The sequence below is a fragment of the Portunus trituberculatus genome, chromosome 41, assembly GCF_017591435.1.
Source record: "Portunus trituberculatus isolate SZX2019 chromosome 41, ASM1759143v1, whole genome shotgun sequence".
NCBI classification, from domain to species: Eukaryota; Metazoa; Arthropoda; class Malacostraca; order Decapoda; family Portunidae; genus Portunus; species Portunus trituberculatus.
The window spans coordinates 26977216-26998132 of NC_059295.1; the positions used below are offsets into that span (position 1 = coordinate 26977216).

Consider the following 20917-nt stretch of genomic DNA (forward strand, 5'->3'; position numbering starts at 1 on the left):
TCTTGGAAGATATTTGAATCATTAATGAAAAACTACTTATTAAATTTCTTAAACAGGATGAAAATTTTAGATAATAGACAATTTGGCTTCAGACCAGGCTTCAGCACATTTCATGCTTTAAATCAATTTTATCCATTTTTATAGACTTCCGTAAGGCTTTCGACACAGTGCAACCTCATATTCTCCTAGAAAAGATGCACCACTATGATATTCGTGGATGTATCCATGACTGGCTCAAGTGTTATTTACATAACAGGCAACAGTATACAGTATTTGACAATCATTTAAACCAGTGAATCTAGGTGTACCTCAAGGAAGCATACTGGGCCCTATACTCTTCCTTATTTATATTAATGATATTTCCAATATATCAAATACTCTCCACACTATATTATTTGCGGACGACTCTACTTTCTATATGATAGGAGAAAAACCAACAGAATTAATTAATAGGGCCAATAAAGATCTTCTAAAATTCTCTGACTGGTTTTTAGCTAACCGTCTCACAGTTAATACTAGCAAAACTTATTATATGCTATTTTCTAACACCATTACCACCTACCAGCCACTACCTAACTTAACTATACTAAATGATGATATCCTGCAGGTTAATCAAATAAAAATCCTTAGTATAACATTTAATAGAAATTTAAACTTTAAGTACCACCTATGTTTAAAGATATCAAGAATTATCCCACTTCTACTCAAAGTAAGACATTTTACCCCAATTATTATTCTTAAATGTTTATATTATGTTCACATATATCCCCATCTTATTTACTGTAACCTTATCTGGTCCCTTACTTACCCATGTCATTTGTATCAACTCAATATACTACATAAAAAAATTACAGGATAATGACCAACAATAGTTTTAATGAGCACACCCCTCCATTATTTAAAACACTAAATATCTTGAACCTTGATGACTTATCTAAACTGAATATTGCATCTTATATGTATAAAACAATAAATTCTAATAACTATAACACTCAACTTATACACAATTACCAAACCCGTAACCAATATTCATTGCAAATACCCAGTCACAAACTAACACTTTTCAAACATTCATTGCTGTACCTAGGACCTAAAATATGGAATGAAGTACCACTTCATATCAAACAATCAACCAACATATCATCCTTTAAGCAAAAATTTAAAAGACATATACTATGTTCTTACTAATCTTTCTACTTCATCTTATGATAATGATGATAAATGTAAAATTATTATTATATTTATCTCATATGTATTATTATTATCAATTATTATTATTATCATTATTATTATTATTATTATTATTATTATTATTATTATTATTATTATTATCACTATTAGTATTGTTTTTATTGTTATTTTATGAGTGATATGAAAAATTATATTTTGGATAGGAGTTTACTTTTATATGACAAAATAAGTACATGTACATATGTAATTACCCAATGTGTTTATAACATAAATGGACCTTTTCTCTCTCTCTCTCTCTCTCTCTCTCTCTCTCTTTTCATGCAGAATAGTTATCTTTTTGTGTATCTGTAAATTCATATTATTGCCCATAAAGCTATCTATAGCTTACAAAGGGCTATTTGTCGTGGTAAACTATTTTTTTTTTAATCCATGTACATAAGACAAATATGATAAAGTGTTTAAAGTGTTTAAAGTGTTTAATGCAAACTCGAACCCATTATTTATTATTCCACAAAAAACTTTGAATACGTCAACTGTAGAAAATAAAAGAAACATTTCATAAGACACAACTGCCATCCAATCATCGCTGCAATCGTCTATCCCACACCGACAATCCGACGGAAAGGAGAGAGAAGGAAGGCAAAAGAGGGGACTGAAGAAGAGCGAATATTGTTAGTATTTCAGGCGAGAAACAAGAAAGGGAAAGGTGAAAGGGGAAACAGAAAGAAAAGGAGTGCCTTCAGTCGGGGAGGATGAACGTTTTTTTTTTTTTTTTTTTTTTTTACATTACAAGGGCACTGGCCAAGGGAAAACAGTGTTGGAAAAAAAAAATCCCGCTGGTTGCCAGGCCCTGTTGAGAGGAAAGTAGGAGAAAGAAAAAACAAAAAAATCTAAAAGGAGGGTCCAGTTAACGTAAGAGGTGTCTTGACACTCCTCTTTTGAAAGAGTTTAAGTCATAGGCAGGTGGAAATACAGACACAGGTAGAGAGTTCCAGAGTTTACCAGTGTAGGGAATGAAGGAGTGAAGATACTGGTTAACTCTTGCATTAGGAAGATGGACAGAATAGGGATGAGAAGAAGTAGAGAGTCTTGTGCAGCGAGGCCGCAGGAGGGGAAGGCATGCAGTTAGCAAGTTCAGAAGAGCAGACAGCATGAAAACAGCGGTAGAAGACAGATAAAGATGCAACATTGCGGCGGTGACTTAAAGAATCAAGACAGTCAGTTAGAGGAGAAGAGTTGATAAGACGAAAAGCTTTAGATTCCACCTTGTTTAGTAAAGCTGTGTGTGGATCCCCCAGACATGAGAGCCATACTCCATACACGGGCGGATAAGGCCCCTGTACAGAGCAAGCAGCTGGGAGGGAGAGAAAAATGGACGAAGACGCCACAGGACACCTAACTTCTTGGAAGCTGATTTAGCAAGAGTAGAGATGTGAAATTTCCAGTTTAGATTTTTAGTGAAGGATAGACCGAGTGTGTTTAATGTAGAGGAGAGGGAAGTTGAGTGTTATTGAAGAAGAGAGGATAGTTGTCTGGAAGGTTATGTCGAGTAGATAGTTGTAGAAATTGAGTTTTGAGGCATTGAACAAAACCAGGTTTTCTCTGCCCCAATCAGAAACAAGTGAAAGATCAGAAGTTAGGCGTCCTATAGCATCTCGCCTTGAGTCATTTAATTGTTGTTGGGTTGGGCGTCTGTTGAACGCTGTTGAATAATGCAAGGTGGTATCATCAGCATAGGAGTGGATAGGGCATTGAGTCAGATTTAGGAGATCATTGATGAATAATAGAAAGAGAGTGGGTGATAGGACAGAACCCTGTGGAACACCACTGTTGATAGTTTTAGGGAAGAACAGTGACCGTCTACTACAGCAGCAATAGAACGATCGGAAAGGAAACTGGAGATGAAGGTACAGAGAGAAGGATAGAATCCGTAGGAGGGTAGTTTAGAAATTAAAGATTTGTGCCAGACTCTATCGAAGGCTTTCGATATGTCAAGGCCGACAGCAAAGGTTTCACCGAAGTCCCTAAAGAGGATGACCAAGATTCAGTTAGGAAAGTAAGAAGATCACCAGTAGATCTGCCTTTACGGAAACCATACTGGCAATCAGAGAGAAGGTTGTGAGCTGATAGATGCCTCATTATCTTCCTATTAAGGATAGACTCAAAGGCTTTAGAAAGGCAGGAAATCAAAGCTATAGGGCGGTAGTTAGAAGGATTGGAGTGGTCACCTTTTTTAGGGACAGGTTGAATGTGAGCAAACTTCCAGCAAGAAGGATAAATAGAAGTAGAGAGACACAGATGAAAGAGTTTGACCAGGCAGTGAGCGAGTTCGGAAGCACAGTTTTGAGAACAACAGGAGGGACTCCATCCGGACCGTAAGCCTTCCGAGAATCAAGGCCAGAGAGGGCCAGGAAAACGTCTTTATAAAGAATTTTAATTTTAGGGATGAAGTAGTCAGAGGGTGGAGGAGTAGGAGGAATATGCCCAGAATCATCCAAAGTTGAGTTGGTAGCAAAGGTTTGAGCGAAGAGTTCAGCTTTAGAAAAAGAAGAGACAGCTGTAGAGCCATCTGGATGAAGTAAAGGAGGGAAAGACGAAGAAGTAAAGTTGTTAGAGATATTATTGGCTAGATGCCAATGGTGGTTAACAGCGAAGAGGATGAGGTGAAGATCGTGTGGATGAAGACCTCCACTTACAGCGAGGAGGACTTGAGGCTGAGTATCCTGAGGGCCTCCTTGTTGCCTGTGTCCATGGCCCCGTCCACCGTCCCATAGCGAGTGTCGTGGGTGTGTTCCCCGGCCCACAGCAACACCTGCAACACCGAGAACACTCTACTCAGCACCAACACACACACACACACACACACACACACACTTCACAAAAGGAGACAAGGATGTACAGAGATAGTTTTCCTTGTAGGCCAACTTACAGGAAGAATGCATCACCAAAGATGATGCATTCTTCCTGTAAGCAGACAACATACGACCACACATTTAATCTTTCTTTTTAATTAAGTGTGAACATTTGGTATTAGGAAAATTGTACATTACGAGGCTAATTCAATCATGTAGAATCACAAATAGGTAAATGAAAATAGTTAAGAGTGTGTGTGTATGTGTGTGTATACAGGTTGGGTGGATAAGGAGGCTGTTACCGTGTGGCCTGCAGAGTTCTTGATGGGGCTGGCTAGCTGACTGTGGCTGTGCAGGCCGGCTCTGTTCCCCTCCACTGTGATGAAGGTGGCGTATGAGCCCAGAGTCCAAGGGTCACGGCTCCATCTCGTCCTGGGAACAAGAAAGGTCATGATCTCTACACCCAGCGGCATCCCACGGCTAGGCAACACAAGGCAACACCCACACGTAACACCAGCAGTTGTGGCCTCATACACACACACACACACACACACACACACACACCTTGGCTAACTAAATTTGTTAAGACTTTACAACACAACGGTGAACAAAATCGTGAGACGGTGACCATTATATGCTTTAGAACTGTATGGGGGTGGACGTGACAAAACGGACTCCCTGATGAGGAATAAAATGGTGAACACACACACACACACACACACACACACACACACACACACACACACACACACACACACCTCCTGAAGAAAGTAGGCTGCGGCACGTCCTGACCGGAAGCCTTCGTAATGAGGTCCATGACGTGGTCCTTCACCTCTTCCTCCTTCAGCTCCTCCATATAAATAGAGCTGCCGCCCGTGACGAAGAGCTCCACCACTGCCTTCTGCTGGTGCACGCTAAACGTGCTCACCACGTCATACAACCACGCCTGTACAAGACAATACCACGCTATAGTTTACAATGGCACTGGGTGGAAATCTGCCTATCAGTTGAAGGGAGACAATTTTGGGTTCTCTTTCATGAACCTTCAAGAGAAAATCAAATATTGGGAAGGTCATTATTTGAAGAGGAAGGCATAGAAGAAGCGACATAAATATTATACAAATTATGGAAGGGAAAATAACAATAATGACGAGAAACATCAGGAAAGCGTCCTTGTGTCAAGGCATCTTCCCGGTAGCGACCATTTCTCGCGCCTACTGCTGGGACTGATAAAGCTAAGGTAACAAGGTGCGTTATCTGGCTTTACCATTCACACTGCTGTATCAACTTACAACACTAGATATCAGAAAGTCGTTGTGAAAAGACTTATATAAAAGAAAAAGTTTCCAATGTCCAGCCAATGTAACGCTAAAAGTGACTCTGAAACTAAAGGAAATAATCTCGCTGAGGTATTCAGCGAGTGTGTGGAATGACAGTGGAAGGGTCAAAGCCACCGCCTAATTGTCCTGCACACGAGTCATAAAGTGCGGTCAAGAAATGGAGAAGTGAAAAGGAGGAACGTTAAGTGAATGAAACTGATGATTGTGTATTATTGGAAACGCTGAAGATGACGGTGGTGATGTACAAGTATTGGTGATGTGACGGACACGTGCACAGGAAGGCGGTGCATGGTGATGACGGCAATGGTTCTTTGGTGAAACAGGAGTGGCCTGTTGTAGCGATGAGTGAGCAAGGATGTGAGAGACTGTTTGCTTCTCATCCGTGGTAGTGACGGCGCGGTCACTCACCATGTGGGGCGGGAGGTTGAACTGACTCCACAGGATGTTGAGGCTGTAGAGTCCATTGCCCCACCAAGGCTCGGCCCATCCTATCTGTACCTTGTTGGCCACACCGAGCTTCACCGCCTGCCGGCATACAAAGAACCCTATTTAGATACAGTTCAACGCAGCACCTCCACTATTTCAAAAGGCTCCTGTTTAAGTGACACAAGTTTTTAAGGGTGTTTTTATGGTTCTAGTGACAAATAAACAAAGCTACTACACAATGTACAGGAGAAACACCCCCCAGAAATCCGGCTTGCCTTCTCTGTGGCCTTGGAAAATAGTCGTGGTGAGAGAGCAAAGCGTTTCAGAATAAATGCCAAACAAGCCCTTCATGCAAAGTCACTGGACATCTTCAAAGGAATTAAGCCCACTGTAATATCGCAGATTAGTACAAAATATAATTACTAGTAGAGTTATTCTTTATATCAAATCCATCATGACTGCATTGATCACTCGTCCTAAATGTTACAGTGAAAGTGAAACAGAGGCATCAGTATAAAGTTATAAAGCTAAATCAGAGAGAGAGAGAGAGAGAGAGAGAGAGAGAGAGAGAGAGAGAGAGAGAGAGAGAGAGATTATTATTATTATTATTATTATTATTATTATTAGTAGTAGTAGTAGTAGTAGTAGTAGTAGTAGTAGTAGTAGTAGTAGTAGTAGTAGTAGTAGTAGTAGTAGTAGTAGTAGTAGTAGTAGTAGTAGTAGTAGTAGTAGTAGTAGTAGTAGTAATAGTAGTAGTAGTAGCAGTAGTAATAGTAGTAGTAGTAGAAACAGTAATTGCAGTAGTAGTAGAAGTAAAGTAGCAACATTAGCATGAATAATAATAATAATAATAATAATAATAATAATAATAATAATAATAATAATAATGATAATAATAATAATAATAATAATAATAATGATAATAATAATAATAATAATAATAATGATAATAATAATGATAATAATACAAGACATAATAATAACTCCAACACTAGCAATAACATAATACAACCAGCCAGCCAGACAGTGTAAGTACCTCCAGGTTCTGCAGGAAGTCATTGGGGAGGCTAGGCTGGAACATAGTGGCATGATTCTTCTGCAGGTAGGCGGAGGGCACGGTGACAAGGACGTGGCGGGCGTAGAATGACTTGCCGTTCTGGGTCACCACTAACGCCTGGGAGGGAAACTCGGAGGAATCCCACTGCACCTGAGTCACTGGGCTGGAGAGGTGCACGATGGAGTCTGGTATCGTCTTCTGCAGCGCCGCCAGGAAGACAGCAGTGGTAGGAGGAAAAATTCATGAGGGTCTATCCGAAGCAAAGACGTGATTAACCCTTTCAGTACTATTACACATTTTTACCTTGAGATTTGTGTACGATTAGACCATTTTATTGACATTAGCAAGGGTTTATGGACGTCAGAAGATTAATGGCCAAAGTCTTCACTATTTTAATCTCCCACATGAGTTTCTGAAGCTGTATAAAATCACCAAATAGTGACTAGAATGAATAAATAGAATGAATATGAAGACGCATCACCGTACTGAAGGAGTTAATGGAAGATACTGCTGCACTGGATGAATGCTTTGACTACCGTACTGTATGTGATGCTTGTGCCCGCCATGTGACAGACTTGATTTGTCATGAAAATTGTACGATATATATAGCGTCGTGTCAAGAGTATCACCTTCGATAACTGTTATCACTATCTAACACTTATACTTTCAGACACCTTATCAGGACTACTTTGAATGGTCACAGAGATCATTATTCGTGTGCTTATATATGAATGATTTTTTTCTTTTTAATGATGATGGGAATCCTAGTAAACACTTTCAGTACTGGGACACATTTTTACCTTGAGATTTGTGTACGATTAGACCATTTTATTGATATTAGGAAGGGTTTATGAAGGTCAGAAGATTAATGGTGCACAGTCTTCGCTATTTTGATTCTCCACGTGAATTTCTGAAGCTGCATTAAATAACCAATAGTAAGTAAAATGAATATGGAAACACGTCATGTTACTGAAGGGATTAAAATATTGATGGAATCATGAAAACAGCTTCAGCTTGTTAAAAGTAATTGAGAGTGCCCAAACATCTGAGAATCCGGACCTGATTCTTAATTGACATCATCAGAGTTGTTTTTCATCTGAAGCTAATACTCTTGCTAAGAACAAAGCAAGTGTGCCATACAAGACGGAATGCGTACAACAGTGGATGAGTGAGAGCATCTGTCAGGCAGTAAAATTAGAGACAGTTGGTGAAGCAGAGTACACTACGTAGCAGAAAATCTCGTGCAGTGGAAAGGGGAGGTGAGCTATGCAAGGGGAGGTGGCGAAAGGCAAGGCAGCCACCTTAGGACGTTTTGAAATAGAAATAGCACAAACAGACAACACTCCAGTGGATCAGACACCCGTATTCAGAAATAACCTGTTCTCTCACTACAATATATTTCGAGATTTTCAAGACAGTTTTTCCCTAAAGTAAACTAGAAATCTTGCTAATCCATCACCAAAACCATAAAGATACATTAAAAACACGAGTACCTTCAACTAGAGGCTTTGGAAAGTATAATGATGGTGAGAGAGCAAAGCGTATCAGAATACAGGCCGAAATATCACCTAATGCCATAATCACTGAGAAGTAAGCCAGGACGGTCATTACCTTGAGATGCGTGATGAGTGTGTCGTAACCGTTCTTCCACTGATAGTCCTCTCCTTGGAAATCGTACTGGTCGGCATCCTCGGCGGACATATCCAACCAGGAGCCTGTCCCTTCTTCGGTATTCACTGTCTGAAAAATATAAAGAATCACAACATAAGGACGTTAGAGGATGTTGGACGACGAGGCTGCGTCCAAGTGTGTTTGAGGCCCGTGTTCGCTTTCCTCTCTCACCACGACTATTTTCAAAGGCCACAGAGATGATTAGCTGGATTCCCTTGAGTGTTTCACCTGTTAATGATGTAAAAATCTTGCTAATGTGTCAATAGAACCATTAAAACACCCTTAAAACAGGTATAGCTTTAACTATAGGGTTTCTTAATGTAGTGAAATTGTGGCGCAGAGGTGCTTTAGAGCATGGTTCTGAATGCCACGTTATGACGAGAGAGGGAGGAGTCACATCGCTGCAAATTTCGGAGACACGTGTACGAATCACATTTACGATTTTTTTTTTTAATGTTATGGCCTATAGCACCTGTAGGCATACGTGAAGAATATATGTGGGAAGCACTGTTAATCTTCAGCCAATTAGTGGTGCAGGCAATTTCATTTATAGTGGTACCCATACTAGGGCCCATATCACCACCCAAGCGCATCTTTGGTGTAACCACCTAGAACCTGGGTATCATGGTGACATATGGGTAACTTTAAACCACTCGACAACTGGCATAGCTTCAAAGCAGTATGTGGTGGGATTCGAACCCACGCGTGGACGTCTGCCCGATCCCACGCTCACCACCTTATCCACTACACCACCGCCTCAAGTGACACTCATACGATACCTCAGATGCACTGGGTGACACATTTGCTAATGCTCATGGTACTGTAACCGCACCAGTGAATCAAACAGGTGCACTTCACTTGATCGAAAATACGTAATACTCAATCACTTTGTGCTTAGAATCTAAATCTGTCATTCTAGCAGCCACATAACTGAGACAATAAAACATGCGGGGTCATGGTCATGCTTCAGCACATTGGGAAATTAAAATAAAAACCACAGCTGCACTTAATTAAGGATCTGTGATAGAAAACTTGTGAATGATAATAAACAAGATAAAATACTCAAAACTGACTTCTGGTAGATAAGCTGTGACTGTAGCTGTTATTTGCCCAAAATAAAAGTTCATCATCACATAATTACCTCAACTTTGTGGAAAAAAAGTAATGATATCTTTGTCATATAAAAAAATGTCTATATGAACCACTTTTATTCATTCACTTTTATTTTTTAATCTTATTTATTCATTTATCTATATTATTTATTTATTTATTTATTTATTTATTCATTTATTTTACTTTATTTTTTTTCTTTTGCGGTGGACGAGGGCAGACATGCATGAGTAAACACAAGCTACAAAAAAAAAAAAAAAAATAACATAATAATCATAAACATGAAGACGAAAGAAGTCATTCTATTAAGATTAGCTCACTTTGAACAAACCTTCGTAACAATGTACTTTCTTTTCAGGGTGGAGAGATGCTTTTGACTGTTCTTTCCCACATTTCACAATACTCTATACTCCTCAACAACCTGCAACTCCCTGACCAGACTAGCACACTCCCTTCACCCAAGCATACAATATGATAATTTGAACCACATTAACCCCTTCAGTACCGGCACGCATTTTTATCATGAGTTTTATTGACATTAGGAAGGGTTTATGGAAGTCAAAAGATTAATGGCCAGGGTCTTCACTATTTTAATCCCCCTGATAAATATCTGAAGCTGTGTAAAATCACCAAACAGTAAGCAAAATGAATGTGAAAATGCGTCATAGCACTGAAGGAGTTGAGTATAGAATGAAATACATGAATAGTAATAACGTTGTGTAAGCTATTTATATTTATGACCTTGACTGGTGATGCGGAGATATAAAGTACTGAGTAGTGAGACAAAGGACTGACTGACCTGGTGGAGAAACTGCAGCAGGCCCTCCCGGTGCTGGGTGTTGTCGGGGAACACTTCCTGGAACCTGCAGGCGGGGCGTAACGGACGTGGTAGGGCGGAGACGAGAAGAACAAAGAGCATTCACGCACGACCAAAATCATTTGAATACAACAGAATGTGCAAATCATGTGGCGTCTTTATACACATGGTATCAAATAACATAATAAACAACAAACGATCAAAACAAGCAAACAAACAGATCAATGGTGACGGTTCAGATAAACAAGAAAGTAAACGCAGACTAGTCCTCTCCCCTCCGCAGCACTTCTCCCTGGCCCCGCAGTCCCTCCACCCACCTGTCGAGGAAGTACTGGCCGTAGCTTGTGTCGTAGTAAGATTCCAGCACTCCAGCCTCCTCCGTTTCTTCCAACAGCATCATGAGCTTATCGTAGTCGCGAACGTTCCCCGGCTGACCTTCCTCCGTCACCCACTGCCAGTCTGTGGGCAGGCAGGCACGCTGGCACCATTACCATCATCACAACTCACGCACCAACGCCACCAAATTAACAGTAAATAGGCACCACCACCACACCAACACTGCGACTACCAATTGTTGAGTGAGATGAACAAGATAAACAAGTGGATAAGTGGATGAGTGGATAAGTTGTATGAATAAACCATATGTGTGTGCAAATTTTCGTCTTTTGTTTTTTATGTAAGAAGAGACACCAACCAAGAGGAACAAAGGAGCGTTAAAAGACCCACTAAGCTGCCATTCTATAAAGGCATGTCACAAGAATCATTCAAGACCTGAAGAGAAATGTACTGAAGTCTCCCTCTTGAAAAAATTCAAGTCATGCGCAGGAGGGAGGAAAATACAGAAGCAGGCAGGGAGCTCCAGAGTTTACCAGAAAAGGAGTGAATGATTATGAATACTGCATTAGAGAGAGAGAGAGAGAGAGAGAGAGAGAGAGAGTGTGTGTGTGTGTGTGTGTGTTGCAGTTGCATATGAATGACAAATAGCCGAACAACACACAATACGCCCTTCCTTCCAATGTATTTGCCATAATTCGCGCACTCTGATCTGACATGAAAACCTAAAAAATTGACGGGTGGTTGCAGGTAAAGTGTCGCCAGACCAGAACAGAGGACTTCACACTGACAGAAAACGGAAAACACAACAGTAGAAGTGAACGTAGAAGGCGACTTGACAACAGACCACAACTGTATTTTGACCTGCGCTACCTCGATCCGCCTTACCTATGTGTTGTTCTCGTCATTATTCTGCAGTTAAATCTTCATAACTCTCTAAGGGAACTAGCACTCAAGTGGACCTTTTTTTTATATTTCGTTGCCCTTGGCTGGTTTCCCTCTTGTATAAAAAAAGAAATCTGTTCACTTACTCTACAGCGTCTCTCTCTCTCTCTCTCTCTCTCTCTCTCTCTCTCTCTCTCTCTCTCTCTCTCTCTCTCTCCTTAGTCCTTCATTATCCATCCTTCCACTATCTCCTATTTATTTCATCATCTCTTATGTTTCCTCCCTATTCTCCATTCTCTCTCTCTCTCTCTCTCTCTCTCTCTCTCTCTCTCTCTCTCTCTCTCTCTCTCTCTCTCTCTCTCAAACATCTACTCTTTTTTTTCTCTCCTCCTCCTCCTCCTTTTTCTATCTACTAATCCTTCCATCCTGTAGTCAGTTAATCAGTCAGTCACTTAGTCAATCCATTCGGCTTCTCTCTCTCTCTCTCTCTCTCTCTCTCTCTCTCTCTCTCAAAATTAATAGAAAACGTACGGATGACTAGGTAAAATAGCTCCATCAATGTAATCAAAGACCACATGACGATGTACTTATGTATGAACGTCCCACTGTAATATTTTTGTAGCACATTTCTTGCAGTTGGTTCTTAGTACTAATCTTCCCCACACTTAATGGTTCATCGCTAATCAGAAAAAGAGTATGATGAAAATGTGAACCGATTTCTGCAGGTTGATAACGATAATGACCCACTAAACACTTGAAGGCGGTGCTGTGCTGACTCACTCCAGTCGTCATCCAGCGGTGGGTTCTCGTCCAGCTCATTGCATTTTAGCAAATGGATTTTAATTAAAATACCAATGTCTAAAGAGGGGCCCAGTTTTCTTTTATACATCCATAGGGGACCCCGAGACACGCTTAGTAGGATGAGCATTCTGCTGGCATTTTAGCAAATGGATTCTATGTGTGCAGATAATAAAACCTCTCTTAACCATAAGTGTATGAGGAGTTTCATGGGCCCCCAGAAACTCGGGGTCCTAGGCAATGGCCTAGTGTTGCCTAATGGTAAGTCCGCCATTGCATGACTCAGTAACGAGATTGTTAGAGCTAAGTCAGATTGTTTGAGCTAAGCTTTAAAAGATTAGACAAATACATGTACGGGGATGACAGGCGGAAACAGGTCTATGGTATGTTCATGCAGGGACTGCCACGTGGCCTCTTGCAGCTCCCCTCATTTTTTTATGTCCATGCGTTCTTAACCCCTTCAGTACCAGGACGTGTTTTTATATTCATTCTGTTTACTATTTGGTGACTTTATACAGCTTCAGAAACTTTTGTGGGGATTGAAATAATAAAGACTGTGACCATTAATCTTCTGACCTCCATAGACTCTTCCTAATGTACGTAAAATTGTCTAATCACTCTAACAACTCATGATAAACATATGATCTAGTACTGAAGAGGTTAATACGAGTACGCCGTGAGACTCACCAGGTGTCAGGTCTCCGTCGTGTGCTGCTGTAGGAGCCGCCACCACCCTCCGCTACCGGCGAGGCTGACACTGAAAACACAAATGTCGAATAAGTTTTATTTTGAGCATCAGTTAGAATTGCATCTCATCGTACCAATTATTGTAACGAGGCAAAGGACGACTAGAACATTACAGAACTCGCCACTTTTAGACTAGACACATTATCTTTTATCTTTCTCTTTTAAACAAATAAGTAAAATAAGATAAGATAGAGTAAAAAGAGATTCGAAAGATTACAAAACAAAACTTCAAAGGAAACCATTCCATTACTACTTAAAACAGAAAAATATATCGGCAAGTGAGAACGCATGCAGAAGAGCCACAGAAGATAAGAAAACAACAACAGAATGAGATAAAGGACATGACTGTTTCAAAATTTTTGGAAGGTCGGAGGCAGTCACACAATGAAACACAGGACACTGCATCGTTGTGTTCAGTTGAACCGACGAATCCCGCAAAGTTGCTGGAATATTACTGGTGAGATGAAGAAGTTGCCATTCGCGGGCCACTAATTGCTTCATGACGTAGAAAGGTAGTCCTATCAGGAATCAAGACCTAATCTAATCTGTACAACACTCCGCCAGGCTGAAGCTGTGAAAGATAAGCTGGCTCTTTAGGTTAAACAACATATTTCATCCGTCAGTTGTCGCGAGTGGTATACAGCAGACAGTGATGGTTTCCGAACCCTCAGCTCTGACACATGCTTCTAACTGTTATTCATCACTACTAGGAATGGATAGGACAAGAGAGGTGCAGGCCTGTAATATGTATGTTTATATACAAGCCTTTTCTTCTTTTTATCTCTTACTATATCATTATACTGTTATTTGTAAAGATACTCTTCTGAATGACCTAATTGCATATTTTCCTCCACACACCTTACCAGCGCAATAGTTAATAAAAAAATCTTGCCTCTTTCATCATTTTCTTGGTAAGCACTGGAACTCTTTTTCTTTTTATCTCTTTCTTCTTTTTATCTCTTGCTATATCGTTATACTGTCATTTCTAAAGGTACTCTTCTGAACGACCTAGTTGCATATTTTTCTCCACACACCTTACCAGGGCAATAGTTAATAAAAAATCTTGCCTCTCTCCTCCTTTTTATAGGTAAGCACAGGAACTATTTTTTTTCTGTTTGTATTTTCTTCTTTCTTACAACTCAAATTAGGACAAAAGAGGACTATCAAGCAACACCTGATATTTAACTCTATTCTTGTGTTTTTTAGGAGCAACATCATTGTCCTCTTCTTTGATCTCCCTAACAAATGGAAAAAAGTAAATGTTGATGAATATATTCAAGTACTTGCTGTTCACGCCTCGGGTAGCCTTATGTGTACGTGACGCGAGCAGTGACAGTTATTTTTGTGGGAACGGTAGCAGCCTTTCTTCAGCTGTTTGGCATTCTATCAGCGTTATGACAATAGTCAGATTATGTGTAAGGTTACAGCACGAGTACCGTCTTATCACAATGACTACAATGCAGCTGTTAGTACACTCTATATGTCACACGCTACTCAGAACAGCTTCATTTATATCCTTAATGTTGTCAGGTCTCATGCATGATGTGGGAATCGAGTCTAACGCGGCCAAAACACCTGGAGGGTTCTCATTCACCATCAAGACATATATTTAGGTATACTCGTATACCTAGATATATGTCTTGAGATATATATATATATATATATATATATATATATATATATATATATATATATATATATATATATATATATATATATATATATATATATATATATATATATATATATATATATATATATATATATATATATATATATATATATATATATATATATATATATATATATATATATATATATATATATATATATATATATATATATATATATATATATATATATATATATATATATATATATATATAGGTATATGCTCATATATATATATGTCTTGATATATATATATATATATATATATATATATATATATATATATATATATATATATATATATATATATATATATATATATATATATATATATATATATATATATATATATATATATATATATATATATATATATATATATATATATATATATATATATATATATATATATATATATATATATATATATATATATATATATATATATATATATATATATATATATATATATATATATATATATATATATATATATATATATATATATATATATATATATATATATATATATATATATATATATATATATATATATATATATATATATATATATATATATATATATATATATATATATATATATATATATATATATATATATATATATATATATATATATATATATATATAGCCAGAAAGTATATTCTCATTAGTGCAGACAAGGTATGATAACACGTTTTCATATTCATTCTGCTTACTATTTGATGATTTTCTACAGCTTCAGAAACTTATGTGGGAATCAGAATAGTGAAGACTCTAGCCTATAATCTCCTGAACTCCTTAGACTCTTCCTATGATGCAAATAAAATCGTTTAATAATATTCAAAATTCATGGTGGAAATGCGTCCCAGCACTGGAGGGGTTAAAAGCAAGAGCAACCTCACCATTATTTAGTTTTCGGTTATCTTTTTATTTTCTTTTTATTCATTTTATTTATTTATTTATTTATTTATTTATTTATTATTTTTTTTTTTTGTCGAACTATTTAGTTCTCTCTTTGTGAGTGGTATTGCTGCGAGGAACTGTCCAAAAGTGGACTTTGCAACGTTTTGACCTGTTTAAGGCCATCTTGAAGCAGTCTGAGGTGCGTTTAACATTCTAACAGTTTACTTATAGAAAGAAAGTTGGCGGGCGGTCCGGCTTGCTATGGTAAAGTGGTGAACGTCACAGGGCAGTGATAGGCGTTGTGTGGAAACCAGAGTAGCCGACAACCACCGACAGTGCTGTGAGAGTTGCAGCTGAGATGTGGGAGGGTATAACATAGTGCAAAGTCATATACATATACATATACATATACTTGTACTTATACATATACATATACATACACAATATGACGCAGTTAATACAAATGTATAAGGGTTAGTTCAATGCAGGGTTGTTAAGGTATACAGTGGCTAACGTCTTGCAAGCTTTTTCCGTATTTACGTCACCGTTGTCTGTCACAGAGTTTCAGTATTTTCATGAAGTCATTTTCCTGTTCACTAGTCACTGTTGTTGATCGTTATAATGCGGTGTGTTTAAAAAAAGTTTCAAAAGTTTATTGAGAAAAGAGGGGGGAAATACAAAACAAGGGGTTGTACAGTACAAGATACAAAAAACATAGAAATACAGAAAAACAGGAAAAGAAAAAAGTTGCTGGGCGGTCCAGCTCGCTGCTTTTTTTTAATAAAAACAAAAGAAAAAAATAAGAGCATAAAAAATACATTACAAAATACATTGTTCTTAGAAAAAAGATGGTCACCGGCACTTCACTTCATTGGTTTGTTGTTGTCTTCTGGGCAAAGGTGGTCCTGATAGCTGGCTTTGGAGTAGCCATTGATGAACCCAATGAAGTGATCTCGGTCGTGGATGTAGGCGCCTGTAAGTACTTCCTCGTCTACTTTCCCCGACCGGTTTTCTCGCCTCAGCCTCGCGATGGTGGGTGACTGGCTGAGGGCAGCTGACGGTATTGTTGTTCGTTCTTCTTTTGGAAGGACCCATGGGTCGTCTCTGGGCCTTCGTCGCCGCTTCTGCTTGGTGACCCAGCCGTCATCTTCATCTTGCTTGCCGGAGGGGGGCTGGGGGACGGAAGGGCGTTTTGGCTTGCTGGGATGGGGCGGAGGTGTCTCCTTTTCACTGCAGCTTCCCAATACGTCCACTTTTCATCCTCCTCCTCGTCGTCTTCTTCTTCCTCGTCTTCTTCCTCGTCATCCTCATCTTCATCTTCGTGGTTGTCGTGCGGCTCCGTTCTGTTTCCTTCTTCCTCTCCCTTCTCTGCTTGTGGTTGGTTGAGGTGGTAGGCGTCGCCATCTTACGTTTCTCTAGGGTGGTCTTTGGCACTGGGACGGCACTTGGAACGAGGCGGGGCGGAAAGGGCGGTCAGAGGTATAGAGATGACGGGAAGCCCATTGTGCTGCAGGAGGATTGGAATGATCTTTTGTAGGCGGCAAAGATCTGTCCCTGCGATGGCTTTCGCTGTGTATACACAAGCGTACATTTTTGCTGGGATGTCCTCCTCCTTTCCAGCTTTGCGTGAAGAAATGCGGTGTGCGGTGCCTGGCGCGGCTTATAAGGGGGTGTTGGTGGCACGAGGCCGTGTAGGGTTATTTCAGCGTATTGTCTGATTGGTTGATGAGGCGCGCTGCATGGCTTGTTCTCTTGACTGTACGAAGAACATGGATATCTCTGGTTTGGTTTGTTCTCTGCTATGTATATGGCTTCTAGAGGTGTCAGCCTACGTCCATCTCTTTCTTTATCGATCACATTCGTGCCTTTTACGAGATCTTGTCGGGTGGGAGTCGTTTGGTGGTTTTCATTGTAGTGGTCGTGTATGGCTTCGTTTTTAAGTTGGCATGTTAGTCGTGTAGAGTCGTGCGTGTCATCCCGATAATGTGTGAGGTCTGCAACCCTCAATATTACATTTGTGTTCGTAAATGACGTGGTCTTCTTGTGTGGTAGACTTCTGTTGTTCTTGATCAGAAGCTGAGACGAATTCTTTGATTGGTAATTGATGACAAGTTGGATATGGTGTTGTCTGGGTGGGTGGGTGTTACATTCTTGTTTGCGATGTCTTGGATTGCTCTTTCTTTTTCCTTTTATTATGAAGACACGTGGCTCTTGTAGGATAATTTGATGGTTTCTTTTTGGTCGCTGGTGGTGTTGATAGGAGTGAAATATTTGTCAATTGCTCTTAGTTGTATTGGTAATTTCTGTGTTTTTATATTCGTTGTTTAAGAGCACTTGTGTTAATCTCTGGTTCTTGATGGGTGCTGTCCCAAGAGGAGCAGTGCTAGAATGTTCTTTTCACGAGAGCGTTGATGATCGTGTGTAAATACCGCTGTGGGCATTTACTATGTCCGTTCAAGCCATGGTTGTCCTTTCTGCTTCCTCTCTCGTCTCTCTCTCCTCTTTCTCTCCCTAATCCTATACAATTTTCCTTCAGGAATTAATGGGTGCGTGTCTTCACCTACACAACACGCCTCTCAAATGTACCGTTCACCAATCAAGTACAAGCTCACGTGACCCCCACGTGTGTGGTATCAACATGTAGCACAATAACAACGTCACAGGATGTTTACCTGCCCGGGACTATCTGTCCGGGGATGGCCTGGATCATAACCTGTTTCCTTTGGACCCACTGCGTACTGGCGAACTATCAGATATTCGTGTTTCCTTCATTTCGGTTTCTTCATATATTACATTGTGACGTAGGCATCCGGCAACACCACTGGTTCAGGGGGTGTTGTGAACTTATCATTAATTAAAGCCACCTATGAACTCAAAACACAAGAGAGTAGTCACAGCCTGCCCTCTAAAGACAACTCTCTTCCTTCACACAAAACTATTTGCACCTCATTACACGTACATTCTTCACTCAAGATTTAGAATTGGAAAAAAAAAAAAAAAGACACCTATACCAACCGGTCCCCTTTCCTTTTCACTTCTTTGGAACCAACACTTCAGTGGGCATTTTTCTTTATCAGATTTTTTGTTGCCCTTGGCCGGTTGTCCCTATTATTTATACATAAACACACACACACACACACACACACACACACACACACACACACACACACACACACACACACACACACACATACAAACAGACACACACACACACACACACACACACACACACACACACACACACACACACACACACACACACACACACACACACACACACACACACACACACACACACACACACACATACAAACAGACACACACACACACACACACACACACACACACACACACAACCACACACACACGGCCCGGTAGCTCAGTGGTTAGAGCGCTGGCTTCACAAGCCACAAGGGTGGAGATATTTGGGTGTGTCTCCTTTCACGTGTAGCCCCTGTTCACCTAACAGTGAGTAGGTACGGGATGTAAATCGAGGAGTTGTGACCTTGTTGTCCCGGTGTGTGGTGTGTGCCTGGTCTCAGACCTATCCCAAGATCGGAAATAATGAGCTCTGAGCTCGCTCCGTAGGGTAACGTCTGGCTGTCTCGTCAGAGACTGCAGCAGATCAAACAGTGAATACACACAACCACACACACACAGACACTGTAATATACCGACATATATAGCCATTGCAAGCTACTTTTTCTCCTCTCCTTATTCTTACCTTTGACAACAACATCGAGAATGAAGATGGAGAGAAGCGCCGCAGCAACGAAAGGGTGGCGTGTGTTCAGCATGACGGATTATTGAAGACTGACGCTCCTGTACACTGTGCCGCTCTCTCTTCCACAGTAGTATAATGCACTCCATGTGTGAAGGTCACCGGTTCTGTCATGTGTCGGTGGATAAAACATTTCTTTCCATCTCAACGGAACAACTTATTGAGTTCTACTATGCAAAAGTCAATTTAATATATTAAGAATTACTCTGCAGAGTCTGTACTCCGCTCAGGCCGCAGGAGGAGGAGGAGGAGGAGGAGGAGGAGGAGGAGGAGGAGGAGGAGGAGGAGTAAGTTTCAATGACCCTGAATCCATGACGGCTGAATCAGTATGTATTCACCACGGTCGTCTGCTGGTCGACCGTGGTGAATACTGATTCAGCCGCTTCTCCCTCTAATCCTTATACCCTTGGGAGAGCGGGATGGTCATGGAAGCTTCCTCCTCCTCCTCCTCCTCCTCGATATAATTTATTTAGATTTTCAAAAAGCCTTCGATAAGGTTCTCCACAAACGCCTCATCAATAAACTACGAGTAAAAGCTCACGGTATAACTGGCGATCTCGTTACATGGATCGAAGACTGGCTATTGGGCCGTGAACAGCGTGTAGTAATAAACGGTAAATCGTCAGAATGGACCAGCGTAAGTAGTGGCGTTCCTCAGGGATCAGTCTTGGGACCGATATATATAAACGACATCGAGGAAAATATCAACTGTAAAGTATCAAAATTCGCGGATGATACAAAAATTGCAAACAGGGCGGACTTAGTAACTCAGCGTCAACTTTTACAGAACGATTTAGATACCCTCGTCGAATGGTTTAAAACGTGGCTGATGAATTTCAATTTTGACAAATGTCATGTTCTACATATTGAAAATAGTAATCCACGAGCGAACTACACAAGGGGAAATGCTTCCATAAAGAGCGTACAGAGAGAAAAAGATCTTGGCGTTGTAATATTGGCTGACCTCAAACAAAGTAATCAATGCACCGAAGTTGTGAAAATCGCAAATAAATTAGTCGGCTTTATCGGAAGATCATTCACATTCAAAACGGAAGAGATAATATTAACTTTATATAATTCGCTTGTACGCCCGCACCTTGAATATAACGTACAATTTTGGTCACCCTATTATAAGAAAGACATTGAAAAATTAGAAAGAATACAGCGTCGATTAACTAAAATGGTTCCAAGATTACGTAATAAACCATACGAGGAACGACTTAAAGAACTAAATTTATTTACTCTTTCCAAACGTCGATTACGAGGGACCTTATCACACTCTTCAAGATTTTCAAGGGATTTACGAATATGAATCCTGATAACTTCCTAACG

General features: G+C 39.8%; 1 protein-coding gene across 1 annotated transcript; it reads right to left on the reverse strand.

Annotated features, from left to right (window-relative positions):
* Positions 1–623: 623 nt before the first annotated feature.
* Positions 624–19669, reverse strand: LOC123516696 (peroxisomal N(1)-acetyl-spermine/spermidine oxidase-like). Its single transcript, XM_045276299.1, has 12 exons — positions 19529–19669; positions 13168–13237; positions 12463–12614; positions 10782–10923; positions 10447–10510; positions 8478–8606; positions 6846–7064; positions 5792–5908; positions 4802–4989; positions 4346–4475; positions 3830–4003; positions 624–1952 (listed from the first exon to the last, which is right to left on the reverse strand). Exons 1-11 carry the CDS (start codon positions 19599–19601, stop codon positions 3884–3886), a joined length of 1404 nt encoding a protein of 467 aa, XP_045132234.1. The 5' UTR covers positions 19602–19669; the 3' UTR covers positions 624–1952; positions 3830–3883.
* Positions 19670–20917: the final 1248 nt, after the last annotated feature.

Excerpts from the sequence above, each read along its gene's own strand:
- LOC123516696 (XM_045276299.1), bottom strand. The coding sequence starts at position 19,601 with ATGCTGAACACACGCCACCCTTTCGTTGCTGCGGCGCTTCTCTCCATC. Across the intron at positions 13,238-19,528 it reads TCTCGATGTTGTTGTCAAAG|TGTCAGCCTCGCCGGTAGCG; the intron begins GTAAGAATAAGG and ends TTGTGTTTTCAG. Across the intron at positions 8,607-10,446 it reads TGCTGCAGTTTCTCCACCAG|ACAGTGAATACCGAAGAAGG; the intron begins GTCAGTCAGTCC and ends TATATTTTTCAG.